Source organism: Balearica regulorum, chromosome Z (assembly GCF_011004875.1).
Source record: "Balearica regulorum gibbericeps isolate bBalReg1 chromosome Z, bBalReg1.pri, whole genome shotgun sequence".
In the NCBI taxonomy this organism is placed as follows: domain Eukaryota; kingdom Metazoa; phylum Chordata; class Aves; order Gruiformes; family Gruidae; genus Balearica; species Balearica regulorum.
Window position 1 is genome coordinate 49567288 of NC_046220.1, and position 23909 is coordinate 49591196.

Sequence of the window (23909 nt, forward strand, 5' to 3'; positions counted from 1 at the left end):
TTTATTCCAAAAGCAATTTAATGTTGCAAAATACTACATACTTTCCACAAACATTCAGTATACAGACTTCAACGGAGACTCAAGAAAAATATCCAACACCACTCCTTACTAGTTACTGAGATTTTAGTGACTGTGAATTGGGCATTTGCCATCACTGAGAGCTAAACATCCCTTCTTAAACAACCTAAAGTTTAACAATCAAGGCATGTCAGATATCACACGCCAATACACAGCATCTACACTACGCTCAACACACTATTGCATCCCACTAATTAAACTAAAATACTAATTGAACCTAAGGACTAGGAACCCACTCACTTCCTGCCAGCAAGGGAAGAAAGCTGGGGCTTTAAAACCTGAAGGTGCATATCCATCACTTTATACTCCACCACAATATGGCTACTTGGGTGCATGTCTATTCATCCATATGGTCAGGACAGCGCACAAATCCCTTTGTATGCCAATCACATACTTCTTTGGGTACTAATGTTATCGTGAACTGAAGCCTTAGTCCAAAGTGCAATCTGTAAAGCTGTGAATCTGGTAAAAACGACATGTTTTTCTTTTTTGAAATAAATGTAGCTTTTGACAGAACATATAAGTTAATATTAATTTAATGTAAAGTGCAGTAGCTACATCTAAAAGTGGTGCGCTGCTGTTACAGTAGAATACTCCCAAACAGTTCTACAGTGGAGCTCTGAATATCAGATAGTGATCTTTGTTCACAGAATCTCCTATGAAGAGTAAAAAGGCTAGAGGTTAGTTAATAAAAATAGAGGAGATGACTCTTGGCCTGTACCTGCATTCATTCACCTCTACAATAGCTGAATGCACTACTGCCATTTTTTAAATTATAAAATTACTTCTTTGTGAGCAGTCAGACTCTGCAGAGCAGAAGACAGCAGTTGACAGCTGGTTGATGAGAGCCCTTTGAGTCAGAGGTTGCTTTCAAACAAAGTATTAAATATGAAGGCTCCAGTCATTTTGAATACTACATTATGTCTGCAGTTACTAATTTCCCAAGCAATACTGAATATAACTTATTTACCATAACATAATAATTTAGCAAACAATATCAAAAAATCTTACTCAAAGTAGGGTCACGTCAGGCATCAGCAGCCTTAGCTAGGTTCCAGCCAGCAAGCCTTTCTGTGTAAGGATCTAATCATATGACTTTCAATACCTGAGATCTGTTTGAAACTGAGCATTTCATAACTAGGGAGAGAGGAAGGAAAAGGAAAAAGCCACTGTGTTTCAACAAGTAACAAACATGACTGTATGAATTTTTACAAACAAGTTTCATACAAAAATTACATGACTGTGTATCCAAAACATATGTTTCTCTCAGACAAATCTACCAGCAAGTGGTATAAATCTGCATTGTTCCAATGGACAGATTTTACTGCTTTTATGATCTGTCAGTCAATCTGGCATTAGGCTACTTACCCACTTTGAAGTTCTCAGAAGACAGTCATACCTCCCACTAACAACTTTGCTTTAAGTTTAACAGCATACACCTTAGCTCTTGTTTTCTAAGCATAAATATGAATACAAAACTTATCTGAAAAGTTTTACAATGCTTGAAAGTTAATTCACCCCAAAGTTCTTGTTAAAAGCCTCTCCTAAAGATGACACTGTATAAAGTACATTTTCACATTGATAAAAAACAAGTACAACATGAGTCTTCTTAGCAAAGCACAGAGGAAATGATATTTCCTAGTCTTATATTCAGAAAGAAAGTATCTCTTATTAATAAAAGTGTACATCTGAAGCCTTAACCATTTACAGTTCTGATATTAGGTGGAATGTAAGCAGACCCTATTTTCTCCAAGGCTGCAGCTATTAGCAGCTACAACCTTAAAACTAAGAGGATCTAGACATCCCTTATCTTTACAAAACAAGTGAAAAACAAACAGAAAATTTGAATCTACTATTCTTTTGTAAGAATGCAAGACTCAGTGTCACATTTCATTGCTCACTGAAATCGAAATCTTCAGCTTGGTTTTTTTAAGCTACCTGTTTTTTTCCAAAGTATAACTAGCAGAGCACTGGACTATTGTTCACATCACTTTGCAATGCATTGGTGAGAAGTTAACTCTCAAATTAGGCAGCATACAGCTAGGCACCTCTGAGGTTTTATAGTTTAATCACACTGTCAATCTATGCTGACCTGAGCTCTTACTGAAGTTAATGTTCACACTTCTGTGTGAGCTTCAATGCCAACTTCAACACCAAATGTGTCTGCAGAGGTAGAGGAGGGATTTCTGTGACATTTCTGTAAACGGGAAATATGCAGCATACAAATGTCCACAGGTCAGTAGAAATACAGAAAAATTCAAAACCCTTGAACTCCTACTTAGTTTTAAAGACTGAATCTTCTGTTAGCTATTCCCACATTTACACTGCCTAATTGCACTGATCGAGTTACCCAGTTGCAAATACTTAGCACTGGTCTTCTGTTGTACTTGGGAAAGCAACCACATACTCTGTGATCCAATGTGATGCACAGCTGGACTCCCTGTGTTACACGCCAGGCTGGGAGGAGCTCATGCTTCGAGCACACTCTTGTGGCCATGTGCAACCACATCAAAATCAGAGCTTAGAAGGACACAGGATGGCATGTAGGCATCTTGGACTGGCTTCTTTCACAAAGAAAGCCTTAAGCCTGAAGTTTCAAAAGCAGTGAATCAAGCACCAGAGCTGACCTACTGCAGAAACATCATTCCTTGACCCTGGTATTTGGAAAGAGCTTTTATCAAAAGAAATGCTACATTGAAAACACAGTGCAAAACAGAGCCAACCAGAGAAGCTAGTGGTTACTTCAGTGTTCAAGAGCCTCCACCTTCCCTCTTTCTTTCTCCTCTCCAGAGAGAGGAAAGAACACAAATGCCTCCTCTTTTTATGACACCGGAAGCACTGCATATCTTAGGAAGAAGATAAAATACAACCCTATTCATTTACCACAATTTAAATACTGTGCTGCAATGTAAGTTGAAACTCCATCTCCATTCCATGGCCAACTTCATGTGATCTTCACAGGTGTTTTCTTGTTTGCACAGAGGAGGGTGACGTAGGGAACCCCGATGAATGCCCATCTTTCACTGGGCCAGAACTTTATGACAGGGCCCTGCTCAGGGATCTCAGAGGCAGCATCAAAGTAAGCAAAGCAGACACAGCCCAGGTATGCCGCAAGGCAAATCAAAATATGCCTGAGGATAGACACCCACACCCCCCAAAAAAAAGAAAAAAATCAGTAACATGACTTCAGTAAAGCAATGAAATATATATCACCATGCTTTAAAATCAGTCTGTCCTTCACCTTCTTCCCAAGTCCCCCATAGGGTTGCTGTCTGCCCTTTGCATGCAGGGAAAGATAAGGAAAACCACAAAATCATAGCTTATCCTTGGCCTAAACTGGCTGCAGCTTTTTGGCCTCTCTGCACCTGACAGATTTGTGTAGAAATGCTGAGATATGGCACCTTGAATAAGAGAGCACAATTTGCTGGGTGGTAAAAGAAAAAAGGCATCAAAGCCCTTCACTGCTCCCCCACTTCACCCCCACTTGTTAACAGTGGAAGTTTAAGCTTTCACAGTCACTGCTTCAGTTGAGCAGTGCTGTGGGATTCTTAGTAACCAGTAGCGCAAGGAATTCAGTTACAGTTAAGGAACTTAGTGTCTGAACAATCTCATCAGGCCAAAGAGACTTCTAAATCTGCCACCTTGGATAGCGTGAGACTTGCTCTGGGTTTATAATCTTACCAGTAATTCTATCTAGCACTAATCAGAAATGGCCACCAGGCAGCACAGAAGGGTAATGTGATGAGGACATACCACATTTGAATCAAACTGTGGAGTTTATACACAACACTTACCATACACAGTGCAAATAGGGGAAGTTAAATGAGGACCAGATCTCACAAAACGCTTTGTCACTGATCCAGCAGAAAAGTGCTAGCATCCACCAAAGACCTGAAAAGAGACCCAGTTTGTACACACGCAGGTTTTCACACCTGAGGAGAAAAAGACAAAGAAGTAGTTACAAAACAAAACAAAATTTGCCTTGTAATGGTGGCTCAATGCTTTTTGGTTGTATGTATTTTAGGGTAGGATTCATAGTGCCGGGCACACATCTTTAAAATGGCTCCACCATAAACATCCTTAACAGAGGAATTCAGAGTAAATATGGTTGTGATGCAAGGCAGTGGTGAGGTGACAAATCTTTTAATCAGTAGCTGTTGTAAATGCCAATGTGCAAATGGTGGGCCAACATCAAAGCATTCCCGTATCTAGAAGTTGTGATTAATTACACAGGCTGTCTGGTAACAACCTGCCATGCAGCACGTGCTCAGACTCATTCATATTTGTCACTATATATAAAGATCGGTAAAAAAGGAACTGGATGAGGCTTGTTTTAATTGTTTAGTTGATTCCCCCTCCCCTAGAATTTAGTATTGTACAATGTAACAGTTCCAGAGAGCTTCTAAGGTAGGAGCCTCTACCCCAAGGGGTCAAAGCAGCATGGTTTGGTAGATGGCGCAGGCATCCACATCTCAGAGAGAATGTCATGTTGACTAAGCTGCAGTTCTCTCCATCTGCAAGAAACCTGAATTGTTCCTATAGAGGTACACCAGAGAGATACAGAGGACTAAGCATTTGCTATTTTGGCAGGCAGTGTGGTCTGCAGTTGACCATCACTGAATACAACAGCAGATGCCAGGATACTTACATGGCATTACCTGTGTTGCAGATCTACTCAAAAGCTCACGATTTTCTTTCCCTATATGACACTTTGTTCTTTTTCACATCTTGGAACTATCCTAATAACTGTGCAGCTTTGCTCAAAAGAGTAAAATCAAGAAAAAGGAGGCATCAATAGAATCTTCAGGTCCTCAAATGCTATTATAGTCAATAATTTGCTGTCTACCTACACCTGCTGTTTTGGTATTAGGCCTCTCAGTGCCACTAGATGCAGCTCTGCTGCTAACGATACCTATAAAGCAAAATTAGATCCGGACATAACCAGCCCTATGTGGCCAAGGGAATGCATGGCTCAGCTCCCCTGCCTTCTGCAAAGACAAAGCTATGATATGGAATTCTGCCCCCTGCCTTTTTTTTTTTTGTTGTTCTTGTTGTTAAACTCTTGGTTTTCTCTCAGATCCCTGAGAGAAACGGTTCCCACCAAGAACCGTTCAGTGCTCTTGGACAATTCTTGCTTCAATGAACTGCTCTTCTTAGCTCACTGATATGACCTCCCAAAGCACTCCCAAACCTATTAATCAGAAGACAGAATAATTTGTTTAAAGTGACTTGTTTGAGCTACATCTCAAGACTAAACCAATAAGCCAAATCTCTAGCCAGTATAACAAGGAATACTCAGCCTTCATCAGTGTTACAGGCTCATTTTCTCTTTCTACATCCTAGAAGGGAAACAAGTCAATGCCAAGCACTTCACAATCCCTTCCTCTGCCACAAGGTCTTCAACAAGGGCTCCTTTAATCCACCCTCATCTTCCATGTCTTACACCTCTGCCAAAAAGTTACTGAGAATGTCTCCATGCCTCTTCCTCTCCAGCAGATCACCAGCCAACCTTTTTGCTCCAATCCAGTTCAGCCCAGCAGACTTGACACTAAACCACCTGTCTTCTTGCACACAATCTTGGGTGCGTTCACTGCATCTGGAAGTTGAGCAATAGCTGACAAACAGGTCCTTTAAAGGGACATATCGCTTTGTGACACTCAGAAGCAAATAAAATGTGTACCCCTGCAGGAGGAAGCTAGAATAGGCAAACACATCTCTACTGTGTGCACTGCGGTAGTATTTATGGTCCATGGTCTTAATGCATGACTGACTTTGACAACTGACTAAAACAGTGCAACATAGACCAAAAAGCTCTTTGGTCATTCTGTCTTCCACAAAAAATACTTGTCAGCCTGAAACCTGTTGTTCTCATTTGATACATTTACAGAGTTCTAATTTTTCCAATGTTTACTGCTAATTGTCTCCATGGCCACACACAGCCTACAAGCCACAGGCTGCCCTGCATTCACTGTCATGGAAGTAGTAATGCCAGCTCTGTCCCCAAGCTAACATTTGTCACTATACCCTCCCACACATGTGAGATGATCTCAAACTATGCAGCTGGAGGAGGACAGGGGCAAAGAATGACTCCTGCCTCTCTGTAGTGGAAAAGCAGAACTGCCACTGGTACTGGAGCTTTGCTAAAGGAGCCAAGCTAAGCATTCAGAAAAATTAGAAACATATGGAGAGTGCTCTGTCCAGGAACACTTTTCTGAATGTATTGCAGGAGCAGCAGTATTGCTGGCTCTGGTATATTGAAAGCTAAAGAATTAGTACAGTTTTCCCTGTAGGGTATTTTTTTCACTCTTGAAATGCTATTTCAGTTGACATTTTAACAGGCATTTGGGATTAAGAAACTCCTAAGGCTGAGCAGAAGGCACCTTTATAGCTACTGGATTAATGACAGAAAAGCTACCAACTACCTAATCCTGTTGACAGAGGATTTTCCCCAGTGTCCTTTGCACAAGTTGGTTTTAGGATCTGGCATTTCTTTTTTAAGTCGTCTATAAATAACATCAGTGACCATGCCTGTCAATATCTGACTAGTTTGAATACCAAGAGGAGAAGACAATCAGTCTGCATGATTCAAAGAGTTCAAGGCTGCAAAGAAAAACCTGAAATCTTACCTGAAGAAACTTTCCCAATGCAAGATCAGCCATAGAAATGGTACAGATTGTAATGTCAAGTTTGCTCAGTACCACCATCAGGTACTGAAATTTATTTTTATAAACTTAAGACTAGATGCTGCAGGGTGTACTGCAGAAGACTACTCTAAAGCAGAGAGAGTCAAGCACAATGAGGTGAGCACAACCTGCTGATCTGTGCAGTGCTCCTGGGTTTTCTATGATCACCCATCATAGAGTCTTCATTCCTGGAATGACGGTGCTTTGGATGGCCTGAGGACACGCTTGCTGAGGAGACAGGGGTCTGAAAAGCTTCCTACATGCCACTGCTTTTACCACAATGAGGAGATGTAATGCAAATACCACCTGGACACTGGCAAGAGACATGGACCCAACCTGTTTCTTTTATTTCTCAATAGACATGGGCATTGATCAAATTACTACTGAAAAAAACCCTGTCATCTGAGAGTCTAAAAGAGCTGTTCATGCTGCTGCGTGCAGACAGAGTCACAGAATCATAGAATCACTGAGGTTGGAAAAGACCCTTAAGATCAAGTCCAACCGTAAACCTAGCACTGCCAAGTCCACCACTAAACCATGTCCCTAAGTGCCACATCTACACATCCTTTAAATACCTACAGGGATGGTGACTCACTGCCCTAGGCAGCCTGTTCCAATGCCTGACCACTCTTTCGGTGAAGAAATTTTTCCTAATAGCAAATCTAAACCTCCCCTGGTGCAACTTGAGGCCATTTCCTCTTGTCCTGTCGCTTGTTATTTGGGAGAACAGACCAACATCCCCCTCGCTACAACATCCTTTGAGGTAGTTGTAGAGAGCGAGAAGGTCTCCCTTCAGCCTCCTTTCCTCCAAGCTAAACAACCCCAGTTCCCTCAACTGCTCCTCACAGGACTTGTACTCTGGACCCTTCACCAGCTTCATTGCTCTTCTTTGGACACGCTCCAGCACCTCAATGTCCGTCTTGTACTGAGGGGCCCAAAACTGAACACAGTACTCAAGGTTTGGCTTCAGCAGTGCCGAGTACAGGGGTCAATCACTTCCCTGCTCCTGCTGGCCATGCTATTTCTGATACAAGCCAGGATGCTGTTGGCCTTCTTGGCCACCTGGGCACACTGCTGGCTCATATTCAGTTGGCTGTCGACTAACACCCCCAGGTGCTTTTCCACCAGGCAGCTTTCCAGCCACTCTTCCCCAAGCCTGTAGCATTACATGGGGTTGTTGTGACCCAAGTGCAGGACCTGGCACTCAGCCTTGTTGAATGCCATACAATTGGCCTTGGCCCATCAATCCAGCCTGTCCAGATCCCTCTGTAGAGCCTTTCTACCCTCAAGCAGATCAACACTCCCACCCAACTTGGTGTTGTCTGCAAATTTACTGAGGGTGCACTCAATCCCCTTGTCTGGATCATTGATAAAGATATTAAACAGAACTGGCCCCAGTACTAAGCCCTGGGGAACACCACTTGTGACTGATTGCCAACCGGATGTAGCTCCATTCACAACTCTTTGGGCCAGCCATCCAGCCAGTTTTTTACCCACTGAAGAGTACGCCTGTCCAAGCCATGAGCAGCCAGTTTCTCCAGGAGAATGCTGTGGGAAATGGTGTCAAAGGCTTTATTAAAGTCCAGGTAGACAACGTCCACAGCCTTTCCCTCATCCACTAAGTGGGTCACCTTATCATTGAAGGAGATCAGGTTAGTCAAGCAGGACCTGCCTTTCATAAAGCCACGCTGACTGGGCCTGATTACCTGGCTGTCCTGCACGTACCATGTGATGGCACTCAAGATGATCTGATCCATGACCTTCCCCAGCACTGAGGTCAGACTAACAGGTCTGTAGTCCCTCGGATCATCCTTTTGGCCCTTCTTGTAGATGGGTGTCACATTTGCTAACCTTCAGTCAACTGAGACCTCCCCACTTAGCCAGGACTGCTGGTAAATTACAGAAAGTGGCTTGGTGAGAACTTCTGCCAGCTCCCTCTGTACCCTTGGGCGGATTCCACCCGACCCCATAGACTTATGTGTGTCTAAGTGGTGGTCACTAGTCATTTCCCCTTGGATTATGAGGGCTGGGTACCTGGAGAACAACTGGTCTTACTATTAAAGACTGAGACAAAGGCGGCATTAAGCATCTCAGACTTTTCCTCATCCTTTGTCACTATGTTTCCCCTCACATCCAATAAAGGATGGAGATTCTCCTTAGCCCTCCTTTTGGAGCAAATGTATTTATAGAAACATTTTTTACTGTCTTCTACTGCAGTAGCCAGATTAAGTTCTAGTCAGGCTTTGGCCCATCTAATTTTCTCCCTGCATAACCTCACAACACCCTTGTAGGCCTCCTGGCTTGCCTGCCTCTTCTTCTAAAGGTCATAAGCTCTCTTTTTTTTCCTGAGTTCCAGCCAAAGTCCTCTGTTCAGCCAGGCTGGTCTTCTTCCCTGCCAGCTCATCTTTCAGCACAAAGGGACAGATTGGTCCTGTGCCTTTAAGATCTCCTTCCTGAAGACTGTCCAGCCTTCCTGGACTCCTGTGCCCTTCAGGTCTGCCTCCCAAGGACCTCGCTAGCACACCGTCCTTCAAACATTGGCTTGCTGCCCCCAGGCTTATCTCTAGCGAGTCTGGTTTCATCCCTTTCCTCCATTAAATCTAGTTCAAGGCTCTTCAAGGAGCCCTGATAACTCCCACACATAGATGCTCTTCCCTCTTTCAGACAGGCGTACCTCATCTGTTGCCAGCAAGCCTGGTGTCATGTAGACCAACTCATGATCAAAAAACCCAAAATTCTGCTGGTGACACTAGTCTTAGAGACAGGTATTGTTCTGCTGGGTCTTCCTGTTTCTCCCCTCAAAATTCCCTGCAACTGGAAGGATAGAGGAGAACACCACTTCTGCCCCTGATCCCTCAACCAGTGATCCCAAGGCCCTGATGTCTCTCATGATTGCGCTTGGACTTCTTGTTGCAACTTCATCACTGCCTACCTGAAAACTCAATAATGGATAGTAACCTGAAGGCCGTACTAGGGTTAGGAAACTTTCTCTCCAGATCTTTAACCCAGGCCCTGGGAGGCAGCAGACTTCCCTAAGGAAGTCCAGTCTGCATATTGGGTCTTCTGTTCCCTTCAGAAGGGAGACTCTTATGACAACGATTTGTCTTTTTTTCTTTATAGAAGCAGTTTTGATGCAAGGTGTAGACCGACTTAATCTCAGCGACACTTCCAAGCTAGATGAACCATTGTCATCGTTATTGTTCGGTTCCACTCGCAGAGCCTTGCACCTTTTATGTTATGCAAGGGCACCTAGGAAGGTGGGGTAGTCACAGGGCAGGTGCGTCTGCTGCGCCAGGCAGGAACTTGTCGCTACTGTCCCCTATCCCTTAAGTCACTGTGCTCAGCCAGGTGGAAAGAGGACAGGAAATCCTCCGTACCATGTGTCCTGTCTGCCTGTTGTGCCTATCCCAGGGAAGGTAGGGTCTGACTCCAGTAGTCTCTCTCTCAGTCTCTGATACTCCTTCAACCTACTTGCCGGCAGCTCTGCCTCTAAGTGGCGCAGTTCCTCTACCTGGGCGCACCTCCAACAGGTGCTGTCTACTACTGCTGTCCTGTACTGCCATAAGAGTAGGGCACAGCCTGCAGCCTGACACCTGGGTGGCAGCATCTTCCCACTGGAGCTCTGTCTGGGAAGCTGTGCCAGTGGAGGTGGGGACAGAGTTTAGAGAGGCCATGGCTTTCTGCCGCATGGATACCATTGCTCCCTTGTCGAGCCGGCAGAGCTACAGCGCCCTTCCCGCACAAACTGCCATGCCACGCCCTATTTGCCCACCCTGTTGGCGGCGCTCCTGCTTGCTCGTGCTCCCTAAGGGCTTCTCCTATATCTGTGGGCAGCTTGGCCACCGTTGCTGCTGGCCCTGCCCAGGTCCCGTCAGCCGCTGTGGTGTGAGCAGCGGGGTCCTGGCAGCTCTCTCGGCTCCTCCAGAGGTTCCCCCGGTTCAGGAAACCCCCTGTGCACCTTGCCAGAATGCTCCGCCATGGATCCTGCCAGCACCAGAGCTGCTCACCTTGGTGACTGGTCTGTGATGTGTGACGTGTTCCTACTCTACTGTCCTGGATTTGGCAGGGACAGAGTTAATCTTCTTCCTAGCAGGTGGTATAGTTCTGTGTTTTGGATTTAGGATGAGAACAATGTTGGTAACACACTGATGTTTTCAATTGTCGCTAAGCAGTCAAGGACTTTTCAGCTTCTCATACTGCCCTGCCAAGGAGAAGGTGGGGGCGTACAAGTAGCTGTTAAGAGACACAGCCAGGGCAGCTGACCCAAACTGGTCAAAGGAATATTCCATACCCTAGACAACACGTTCTGTATATAACTGGAGGTGGGCCGGGAGGTGGGGGTCTTGCAGAGCCCAGGGTCTTGCAGAGCATCAACTTAGGGTGATGAGAAATTGTGCTGTTTGTCACTTGGTTTATGTATATATATTATTGTTATCTTCCTTTTTTATGTTTTGTCCTATTAAATTGTATTTATCTCAACCCACGAGCATTTTTTTTTCCTTTTCCATTTTCAATTCTCTCCTCCATCCCACTGGGAGAGGGCAGTGAGTGAATGGCTGTATGTTTGCTTTAGCTGCCTAGCGGGTTAAACCACAACATCTACTCCAGTCTGAAACAAATTGGACCCCACAAAGCTTGCATTTCCATTTGCACCTTTTACCTATACAAGGCATAGTGTGCTTGGTTTAACACAAACAGCAGTTATTTAAATACCAGAGTTTCTGCAAATACTGGTGTGCCCCAGCCATTTGCCATCCATGGGACTGGGCTCGAACACACTTCCAGCAGCTTTATTTTCCAGTGTCATGGGACTCCCAGCAAAACATGCCAGCTTTTCTTCAAACCATGCAAGCTGCTGGATGCCAATTAACTGCTTGATTCATTTTGATACAGGTATCTCCCTTTATACCCTAAGGAATATTTTAACTTTTAACTAGCTTAACCTTTTAGTCAAGAGACTAAGGGAACTGTGAGTAACCTGCAACAATGAAGCACAGCAGATTTCTAGTAGGAGAATCAAATATGGACAGACCTGAAGCTAGGGTAAACCTTCACCTGCTCAAGGCTCAGATGTCAGCTGAACAACAATAATCTAGCACCTGTCTGCACACGGACACAGTTACATGCCTGATGACGACTCACTAAATCAGACTAATTTAATGATATTGTAATATCAAGGGTTATTTTTCTTGGACCAAAACAAACCAAAGGATCCACATCCACTTTCTCCCTGATACAATCCCCTAGGAGAGCTTTTGCTTTTTGGTGGTTTGGGGGTTTTTTGGTTTTGTTTTTGGTTTTTTTTTTAAGGAAACATATGATGGGATTTGTTTGGACAGAAATGAGAATAAAGTTTTACAATTTCCTTGTCTTTCAAGGACAAGTATGCATTTAACTACCTTTTGTTCTTTTGATCATCTCCCACCCATGATACCTCCTAGCATACACTCTACCCTACTAGCTCCACATTTAAGAACATAATGCTCTTTTGTGGCAATACTATCTCTTCATCAAGGACAAATGAGTGGCAGAAAATTCTTATTTGAAAACATAGTGGTTCCGATTCACTAGAATTCTGTACAAGATTGACACCAGCTTAGAACAGGAACAACAGGAAGTTTTGGTCTAACGCATCACAAACTTCAGCATGGAACAGAAAAACTGTTCTGGAGACTTTTCTCCTTCCTTTCCCAAATACTTGTTTCACAGATAAATTTCCGCTGCAGACTGCCAGGACTCAGATGTGTAGGCCCCTATTGACTGTGGTAGCAGAGAATGGGAGAATTACAGGCATTTTAAATAACAATTATATTATTTTTTTCTCCTCCAAAAAGGGATGAGGTGACTCCTCTCCTCTGGGTTTACAAGAATATATCTCATTTAAATCTCCTACAGATCAGCATAGCTTAAAATAAAACCTTTAATTATTTGCGTTTTATACTTAGAAATTCATAAAAAAATAAAAATCATAGGTATTACATAGGTATATCCCAATGCACAATTAAGAGTGCCATATGTCACTTTAGGTCCCTTTTTAATCACCAACTGAAAAGAAGGTTTTTCTGTGTCCTTAATTCTCTCTCAAAAAACAGACAGGGAAACTCCACACATATCAGTAAGATATGACCTTTCAGGAGTTTTAAAAAGCAAATATTTGTAGGTATACCAATTCCAAGATTTGACACAACAGTATTCAGTCTTATGAGACACTAACAACTGATTCTTTTAAGTTTCTCAGGAGCTCATGCCTGGAAAACTGATACGTAGAGAGTTCATATGAATTATTCAGTGCCACAACCAGATCTCCATTTGCCCTGTCAGTAGTTCCTTGATGCTTTCATCAAAATTAGACACCTCCACCAACACTCTTCAGCTACTGACCTTCTTGTCTATAACTAACTTGTGTACTGTTTCCTCAATTTTCTTTGATCACAGAAATAAATGCTGGTCAACAGGATGTCTAATGAGAAAAGACTCATGAAAACCTTTACAAAACATTGTTAGCAGAGGCTTCCATTGTATAGAGAAACAGCAGCAGAATAGGGTAAAGTAGTAAACAGGAGAATCTCTGTTCTGACAAGAGCAGTCAGAATGCAGACATTTGGTCCTACTCTTGTTTCTTTTGATGGACATTTACATATGCAAGAGCCAACAAAAGTTGTAATATCCATCTCAGACACTGGAGAAGAGGGGGAAAGGACAGGTTCATATGCTGGTACTCGTCTGATCCTTTTTACAGCAGATGAAGAGATGCAAAAAAAAAAAGTCTCTGGACAGCTGCTGGTATCGGTATTGCTATCATAGTAAAACTCTTTAAAATGTTAAGATCAGTCTCAGGTTCTTCCCTATTTGCATTCTGGTTTTATAGTTTCTCAGGCCTTGACTGACAGCTATCCTCTACAACCTAGTAATTAACCTTTTCAGTCTGACTCCATTACATTATCCATGTCAGAAAACAAAGTGGTGTAAGACTCGCAGTACAACTTTGAGAGTTGGAACTTCGTCCACACAGGCCTGGGCCTTGCTCCACATTCCCTCTAGTACCCAGACTGTGGTCATGCGATTACCTCTCCCTTATGCAGACTATACAGCAGAAACGCTGTCAGTAGAGTGAAACCTCTGCCCTGATTCCACAATAAACAAACAAATTTGAGTTAGACCAGGCTGCAGCAAGAGATAGTCACAAGAAGACAGACAATATCTGACCTAGTATAACGGCCTAGGAAAAAGAAATCTTTGCCAAAAATGTCTGAACTGGCAGAGCAAGTTTATACCAGATCTGTGCTTGCATGTGGGAGAAGCATTTCTGTTCTGCTAGCACTGAAGCCAGACCTAGCGTTTAATCACGCCTAAGGATCTCAGAAGGCAACGCTACATTCAGGAGAAATGTACTCACCTCTTCAACTCAGCAATAAGCAAAGCTGTGCAGGGAACACCCAAAGTCATTAGGGAGATGTTGTTGATGGCAGGCTTAATGAAGGCAAGGCAGGTAGTAACTCCAGATAGGACCCCCACGGCAGCTTTAAATCGGCTCCTGAATAGGGGAGGTTTTTTGGAGGAAAACTGCTTTTAATTAAAACTTCTAATTTCTAAAACCAGACATCTTAAAGTTATTTTAATAATGTAACAAAATGTAGGCTTCTCTAGGTGTGTTCAGGAGGTGCAATGAAAATTTGCATAAAATGGATGTGGATCTTGCACAGATTTGTGAGTGCATGCAGAGTTAATCATATACTCAAATCTTTGCTGGACTGTGGTCTTTTGAAGCAGCCATGTGTATGTATACATGTGCGTACACACACACACTAATTACTGGTTTAAAAATCCAAAGGCCACACTTCGATCTTCCTTCTCCTGCAATCAGTCAGGAACAAGTCTGTCTTTCAGTATACTCGTGCAGCACCATTCCCTGGCCACAAGTGTGACCACCTTAACTCATTCCTAGCTCATCCATCTGCCTTCTGCTTTAAAGTTTTTCTGCTGGACGGGAACAAGTTACTTAAGTAGGAAGTGCTGATCTGACGTGAATGCCTTAACAATTAAAGACACCACAAACTGGTCATGGTACATCGTAACATTTACAGCATTGAAGATCCAGAGTGTGATGAGGATGAAGAAAGTGAAGAACACAGCAGTGAGTACAGGATAGATATAATATTACAGGATTAGCTAGGCAAAGCAAAAAAAACCCCAAAATATAAACCAAACCTGTTCTGGGTTAGGGCTTGTTGCCCAGCATGAGTTTCTTCTGTACACTTCAGAAAGGAATTAAGACCTTAAAACGTAACTGCCTAGAGAGATTCTCAGGAAGAAGCGCTCTGAGAAATTTAGGCTAAGGGACATCCTTCACCTCATCTCAGTATATTTATGAATCAGTTGTAACCTGGGAGATTATTAGTCATAATTTTAAGGCCATGTTTAATAGAAACAGGATTTCATCAAAAATTGTTACTATTCCTTTTAAAAAGGATACACTTTAACCTCTTGGCCCATACTATGAACCTACCCAGCACACCATCAGAAAGTAATGCCAAATAACATATAACATTCCCATCAGGCTTCTGAGGAATAATTTACATGCAATAACAGAAATTCTTCAAGACTCTGAACTCTTCTTTACTTGAACTAAATGTCTAAAAGTCATGTTACCCACCAAAATACCCCAGTAAAACCTGTTCGCTTGTTAAGTTGATGGTGTCCTGTAATAGCACTGTGCTGCAATATGCAGAAGTACTAAATTCACACCAACATGACAAAGGCATAGACTGTACATGGTATTGCAACACATGTTTTTCTCAGTGCAAGCTATGCTGGAGAATGGCCAATGTAGGCACTCCCCCTCCCCGCGAGCAACATCTGATCAGGCACACGCCAAGGAAACAAAAAAAACCCCAAACTACTCATGTAAAGGTCTCCCTACATTCAACAAGAACAGGCACTTCCAGAGGCAAGTCACCTCATCCCAAGATCTGAAGTTACAGAGTGTAAACCTCACCATCAGCAATCGCAGACTCAGGAATTCTGAACAAAATGGGCTGAGATACAAGCAACAGGAAAAGAATGGAGTGAGAAAAGATAGCAGTGGCAATGGTTGGATGATAACACAGTGCCATTACATGCAGGTTTAGGTGTTTGTTAGCATAAGAAGTTTCAGGAAACATGAAAATGCACATGTATGATTACCTGTCATTCCGAAAAACTCTGGGCAGATATCTCCTAGGGAACCACATGGCAAGAGCACACATCAGGACCCAGAGAATAGCCAGCTCATCCAGCATCTGGCCCAGGAAACTGAGGGTGGCGTGAAAGTAAACAGAACCAATTCCTGGAATAATCAATCAAAAGGCAGTATGAATAGTTGCAGTACTGCATAGACTGAAACATACCGCTCATGTTCAGAACTTCATAGCAAATAGTGGATACCACTTGGTCTGGAAAAGGTTAAAAAAAAAAAGAAACCTGGAAAAAACCACCAACTTTCCCAAGAAGGCAATCTAAATCATCAGCACCTGATTAACTACAAAGCAAACACATTACCAAAGCAGCAACTAAAGATGCCAGCTCCTACTAGAAAAGTAGATTTATGGGAAAAAGCATCAGGTGGTAAAGTTAAATGCAAAACCAATTCAGAAATAAAAGCCAAATGCTGCTGCTGAATTTTCTCAACAGCACAAAAGTGGGTAAGAAAGATGAAAAGTAGCATCTGACTACTCCATGATACAGGTTTACAAATTGAAAGTGTTACACTGCCCCACAGGGCTCTGATTATCCTTTTAAAAGTTGCCAGTGCCTCCAGGAACGAAACAGCTGAAGAATCTCACATCTACAAAAAAGCTAAGCCTTTGGGCCTTTTCACTACAATGCAAAACCTATTAACCTCTTCAGTTGTGCTGGGCACTTTCAGCTCTCATTTAAGCAAGAACAACAGAGGAAGGAGCATCAGCACTGTTGTAGATTAAGCCCAGACACAAGCAAAAGAAGTTATGCAAAGGAAGGCTAGTAAGGGAACAGAACTAAGGCCAAAGTTCCCACCAACCTCAAACTGCAAAAGGCATTTTCCTTTCAGAAACTACAGCTGCTTGAGCTTCAAGCAAATACAAGCAAGCTCCCTCTACAGACATCAGGATTGCTTTGTTTTGCAAAACAATCAAGTGCAAGCAGGAAGAACTGATTTCCTCTCTCAGTTCAGTTCACGTGTGAGCAGGCAGACAGAGACTAACCAACTTACCAACCACAACCAGCAGAGTCCATATTAAATATATCCCACTGTTGAAACAGGTTGCGTATTGACGGAATAAGCACATACATATGGGTGGTAAAACAAAAAACAAGACGTTGCTTATCTAGGGAAAAAAAACCAAACACAGTATCACAAGGAGAGAAAATAGGCACCCTATGAATATTTAAGGTTTGTTTAAGACATCTATGAAAATATTGTGTCATCCAGTGAAGCCAGAGCTCAACAAACTATGGCCCTTAGTTTCTGCCAAAGCTGAGCTGTTTTTGCAAAGCATCGGCTTGTTATGTTTAACATCATTAAACTAATAACAGCGTAAAAACTTTAAGCAACATAAAATGTGGTTAGTCACATCTTTAAATTACATTTCAAGTCTATTCCCAGAGGAATTTTACTGAGAGTCTACAAATATTCAAGACTGTTGGAATTCGGAAAGCCTACAAGAGCAAGCAGCGGAGGAACAGGACATCCTGGCAAGTGATCTGTCTGTCCTCTCAATGCCTGTCAAGCCTAGCATGAAAAAAGCACCAGAAGCAGTGGCACTAGACAGGGCTAGTCAAGCTTTGGGCAAGTCAAGCCACTGAGCAATAGCTATTAACTGGAAGGTGTGAAATACAAAGCTAAGCTAAAAGGGTTAGAACACTTTTTGTGTAGGGTAGAAAGGGTCTGAAGTTGTAAATCCTTCTACACTTCGTTTTTTCTCTTGGTTCTCCATTACAGAAACAACTGAATATGACTGAAAACTAGATTTAGGACAGTGAAAAGGCTGATAATTCAGATCATTGCTAGCTTTTTTTAATTTAATATGTAAGAGTTGAACAAAGACATATTTTCTCATGGGTACCAACAATCCAAAGCATGATTCTCCAGTTAAAGGCTGAAAACACTTCACCGGCGATTAGCAGGAGCTGTCACTGTAGTGATCACTTGGCTCTCCCCAGAAGGAGCTGCCAGTGCTGAGGGCCACCCATGGCACTATACCTGAGCAGTTATGGAAAGACTACTGCTGCTTCACAATGGGCAGGGGACAGGATGAGTTCTCCTGCCTAGCCTAAGCACAAAAGAAAATCATCCCCAGCAACATTCCTCTAAAGTGGACGTAGAAAACAACTCTGGGACAAGAGTATTCCTTTGGGACAGATCCCCCCTTTGCAGAGAATTACAAACTTGTACTGACATGAATGAAAATCTAGTGGAGAAAGGATTCAAGAACAACATACAAAGAAAGCATTTGTTTGTTCAGCTACTGTTGTCCACCACTCAACACCGTTTGAGAACAGAACTTATGATGATTAAAATGGACACTTCTCATTTAACATTTACAAGGCTCATCAAAGCATACTCCTAGGCTGGCATTCAAAATGACAATAATTACAGAAGTAGTTTCTCAGCACTATCTACTTCATGTCTGACACCTTCCCTCGTGCTAAAGGTACATCCTCACAGACAAGCTGCGTTTCCCTCTGAAGTGCTGACTTTTAGATTTCATTAAAATACTTAGAAAGAGCCATAACCCATGCAGCTATGCAAATCCCTGCCAACAGCCCAAGCAAAGATGTGCTAATGCAGACCACTCCTTGCAGTCAAGCCACAACACCCACCAGTCATGCCAGGGAAAGGTGCCAGAAAGCCACCACCTACTGGACTGCCCTTTCTGAATCAATGCAAGAGTTGAATCCTTTCACCAATTACCAGCTCCTATGGTGTGTTTTGCCATGTAGGAAGCCACCCTCATAAATGAGATATGAAAAACCTGTAGGGGCACCAACTGATGAACAGCGCCACAAACCAAACACATCTTCAGCAGGAATAAAAGGACTCTTCTTACAGAAATCCTACACCGCACTAAGGTGGAAAATTTTGCCTTTGTTGTTCACAAATTAAGACGGTGGAAGGTTGGCAACGGGGGCACCTGGCAATGTCGGAGTGCAGGACATTGTGTAACCTTGGGGAGGCAAGGTAAAGACCAAAGACTTATTTATAAATTAATATCCTAATTTAGCCAATTTTAAGAGGCAAGCCAATTTGCTTAATCCATGTAAAACAGCCTAAACATGCAAACATCTTCCATTCATAAAAAACCCACCAGCTGCGCGCAGCACAGACCATTAGCATCGCTGGGAATACAGCCGTGGACCAGGATGCCAGTGTGTGATGTGCTATACAAGCACAGAGTGGGAGGGCTCCCCTTGCCGCAAAACAGGTAGGAAGCATAAACAGTGACTGGTAGCAGGGATGACAGAATATGAACAAGTCCTCTGGGTACCTGTGAATGCTCTAAGCATTTTAGGCTTTTAACCACAGTTAGGCCAAAGAGAGGTGTCAAGGGGAAAAAATAGATTGTTATAAACAAAGTGGTGTGGAAGAAAACCTCTACATCTCTACAGCTACAGTCTAATTTTCAATGAAGAAAATTAGACATAGTAATTTTTTATAGACCAGGCAGTCTACAAAAATTGTCCTTATTCTGCTTAGGAACAAAGAAAACACACCTACTTACCACACCTGTAGCAATGCAGGTTTATACCAGTGATTAGGCAACAAGGGAGCAGTTCTGCCCTACAGTAGTGCTCTTTGGGCACTGAATTCCTGTTCATGCTAAGGTCCTGCTTGCAAATGCAAGAAAACCCTTGCAACCTGGAGCTTGGCCATGACTTCTGCTCTTTGCAATGGCCACCAGCATGAATTCCTAACATTGTAAAATAATTCTAGTACTGAAATTATTTTCTATTAAGTTTACAAAAAATGTGATAATCATGTATCTCTTTCATGCAATAGCTTAGTTCTGTTTCTCATATTTTCCACAAGTTATATTCAAATCAGGACTCTGGAACATTTTCTGAAACACGTTGCTTAAGTTCTCTTAGTTTCAAGTTCAGTGTCAACTAGATCAACACTAGAACTGACCTGCTGGTTTTAACTCTCTGATATCAGCCTGGCTCCCTGTGAGGACCACTCCCTTAGATTACTGCAACTACTAACACGACCCTTTCCAAGCAAGTGAGGTACCTATCCATTTGGCTCTGGCTTCAGAAAGTATGTTGTATGTGCATTTTTTTTACATAATACAAAATTGGCTTGCATGGTTTGATAATGTACAATTCAACTGATACAGTTAAGATTAGTGCAAAAATTAATAACATGAGTATAGAGAATTTCCCTTGGGATCTGCAAAAAGCAACGATTAAAAATTACATTTCCAGAAAAAAAGGTAAGCAGCCCATCAATAACAGTCCATCCTCTGGCTTGATACAATTCTGGACCTTTAGTTTTCATTTCCAACTACTTAATTGTATGAAAGGAATATAGGGCATGGGCCATAGAGGGAATGCCAGAGGCTTGCTCAGATCACGACCACATAACTTCACTCACATCTGGCCACAGTTCTGACGTAGGATGTTTCCTGCAGTCCTACCAAAGTTCGAGTATTCTTTACTATCCGGTACATCTCCCAGACAACAGCAGCTGTAGTATTCAACCACCATGGCAACACTTACTGCACTACCTCTCTGTGAGAAGAAAGCAAAAATGGACTAAATAGCTCTTGGTGACTTCAGAGGGTTTGTATCTTCTATATCCTGATCCATGAGCACGCCACTGACATACACTAGAAGACTTTTGTAGTAAAAGAGATGATGTAGATAGAGTACGAGCATTCTCTCACACTTTAAAGACTATTTGATAGCTTTTTAAAACTTTTATCTCCATGCCACTAGGGAACAAAAGAAGAGTAAAAACATTGGCAATTCCCTCTTTAAATGGAGATTTGGGAAGAAATCTGTATTACATGCACAACTGAATGCAACATACTGAACTGCAAAGTACTGACTTCACTAGCAACAGAAAAAAAATGTTAGTTTTCAGGTGTTTAAAACACAAACAACAGCTTTTTTTGTAAGTAACTGTGCACAGGGTAAATTCTTTTGATCGTGTGGAGGCATTTGATATGTTCCAGAGTGGAGTTATATTGCATCAGGACACATTACTTTATCCATTTCAAGGGGGGAAAAAAAAAACCAACACAAAACCAAATCCAAAGAAAAAGCTAGTTTTCCTATAACTATACTTCCAATTTGAGTTACAAAGTGTTTCGTGGCCTCTTTACTGAAAGAGTGTAAGACCTGAACACAAAATCACATCAGTCTAGCTCATGTATGTTTTAAAAAATTAATCTGACCAATTTGTACAAAACCTCTGAACAGATACTCTTCTACTGATTTAATCCTCTTGAGCACTTTGGTTTGCTTTTTGACTAAATCACGTTAAATTTTTGCATAACAGATGAAGATTGAATCCCACCAGAATAAATAAATTATTTTTTAAAAATACAATTCAGATAAGCTGTTCCAGTTTTGTGCTTACATGAATATCATGTGAGACCTCAACTACAACTTTGACCTCAGCCGTGACAGCTTAAAATGCGGATTAGTAAGGTTTTAATCCACAGCTTAAAGACCCAGATGCCAGATTCAGGTCTGCTGAAGAGTCCTTCCTGAAACTTCAAGAGGGTTTCAGTCAGAGTCAGAACTGAACTATCTTAGAAGGAATAAAATTTAGACTCCACTTAAGGGCCAAAATTTCCCAGCTGTTCTGTGAGCATCTGGCTTTTTGGGGATACAGTCACACAAACCCATCAATCCACTGCAAGTCACTGTCTTATTTTCAGAAGTTTCTAACACAGAAGTCAAACACTTACCATGATTTGTTACTACTGAAGAAAGGCTAAACACAGCATACCCTCAAGGCAGCCTTTTTTCTTCCTCCCCTTTCAGTGTACAGGTCACTTATTTGTACACATCTGCTGCAATACAGCAGGCTCCGGGGCAACCTTTTTGCTGTGTGTCTCTGTTAACCTGCCTGGAACCTCAGTTATTCATCCAGACATACCTGGAGCTCTGAGCATTTTGCAAGCTTCTATACCACTGCTAATCAGCTCAGTGCGGTCAGAAGGATACCCTTCCCCCTGCATAGCTGGCTCCAAAACATACTTGCTGTCTTCAAGAAACTTGCTTATCCTGACCTTTTCCTCCCTTTGTTTTTGGTTCTCGCACAGTGACATCAGACACAAAGAAAGCAGACAGTTTCCCCCACACACCCTCAAAGTTCTCCAATGGCACAGACCAGCCACCACCCAGATGACTTTGGCATCAAACTACAAGAAAAAATAAGAGGTTAGCAATGTACATCGTGTGCCTTGGAATTACTTGCTCTATATGTGCAGCAGTCCTGATGATATACACTCCAGTGAACGAAGCCAGACACCTACTTCTTTCTTCCACTGGATGTTAGCAATCAAAGAAACACTGCTTGAAAGGGAAAGACAGCTCAGATAAGGATGGAATTTGGGAGAAAAAAACCTAAAAGACCATTCCGAAGTACAAAAGAGGCAAAGCAGAAGCCCCAGCTTCTTATTTGTGCACACACCACCCACTATAGAACAGAAAATAGGGCATTTGCAGGGTTTGCTCCTGGACATGTGTTTTTCATGGAAAGGCAAACTACCAGAAAGCCTGATGCATTATCTCACTCTGGTGGATCTATTTGTCACTGCAATTCTTTGCATCAACAGGATGTAAGGAGCATTGCTGCCCTTCCAAGATGTGTGGTACAGGGCAGTCTGGCTCTGTTGCTGGGCCAGCAGTTCACAAGTTCTCTCCAGCAGTTGAGATGTATTGCGGTGGTGTGAGAGGACTCAGGGGTGGACCACGGCTTACTGGAAGGAAGCAATAATTACATTAGTCCTCTTCCCTCTCCTTCCTTCCTTCAGCTACTTTAAACAGACATTTCTTCTCATCCCAAAAGTACATCGATGACTTCATCCTGCAACCTCAAAGCAAATTGTTCTTGAAAGGCTGGCCTTCTTGGAGCCAAACCTACCCAGATAAAACCCAGTTTTGCCTCAAAACACTAGGTGGTTTTTTTCTTGATCCACCACTGCCCTGCATGCCATCAAGTGGCTGACACCTGTGCAAATGGGTACTGGACACGGGCAATCCAGCACCCTGAAGTTCTGCAAACGGCTGCCACTGGGCTCGATGCAGATGAGGAGAGGGCCTGCTGCACACTGTTTACCACACAGCTTACGATAAGCCCTTTCTAAACCTCCCGATTTTATACCACAACACCAAACCGCTCATTCTTCTTTAATTTTAGGCAGACCAGGAACCGGAGAAGGAAGAAGTAGGCAGCGACACAGGGGCATTCTACAACCCCATGAAAACCTGTACGAGAAGGACTTGGTGGGCAGCAGGAGCCCCCCGGGCTCCAGCGGGACCACCCGCCTGCCGGATCGCGCCCGCATCCTCACCCACCCGCCGCTCCGCACGGCCGGCGCCGGTGTCCCCGCACGCACATCGGCCCACCGCGCCGCCGGGCCCCGCGCCGAGCTCGCGCCTCTTGTCCGCTCCCCCCGGCGCCGAGGCGGCCGCCGCTCCCGCACCGCCGGGCAGCCACCGCCGCCACGCACCGTGTTGTAGAACTCGGCGATGGCGGGCACGATGGTGTAGTTGTCTTCGCACCAGTCCACCTCCGAGCTGCCGGCCCGCAGCTGGTCCCACCACAGCTGCGCTCCCATGGCGCCCGCTCGCCGCTCCGGCCCGGCCACACCGACTGCCCGGTCCAACCCCCCTCCCTCCTTCTGCCGCCCGCCTCCCGCCGCGCCTCGGGCCTGCCTGAGGGGCGGGGCGGCATTCCCGCTCCTGCCCAGCGGTCGGGACAGCCCCTCGCCTGGCAGGGCTCGGCGGGGCCCGGCAAGTGGCCGCCAGGGAGGGTCCGCAGGGGTCAGGCTGTCTGCCCGGAGGGACCCCTGCAAGCCGGGCGGAAAGAAGCGCCTCTTCCCTGTTCCCCTGGCGGCGTTGAGGAGCCAGCTTCCCCACACAGGTGGCCCGCCCGCTCGCCTCCCTCCGTCCCTC

General features: G+C 43.6%; 1 protein-coding gene across 1 annotated transcript; it reads right to left on the reverse strand.

Annotated features, from left to right (window-relative positions):
• ACER2 (alkaline ceramidase 2) lies at nucleotides 1-23673 on the reverse strand. The gene is made up of 6 exons (XM_075739927.1): nucleotides 23465-23673; nucleotides 16990-17104; nucleotides 15945-16086; nucleotides 14158-14295; nucleotides 3873-4010; nucleotides 1-3209 (listed from the first exon to the last, which is right to left on the reverse strand). Exons 1-6 carry the CDS (start codon nucleotides 23570-23572, stop codon nucleotides 3023-3025), a joined length of 828 nt encoding a protein of 275 aa, XP_075596042.1. The 5' UTR covers nucleotides 23573-23673; the 3' UTR covers nucleotides 1-3022.
• Nucleotides 23674-23909: the final 236 nt, after the last annotated feature.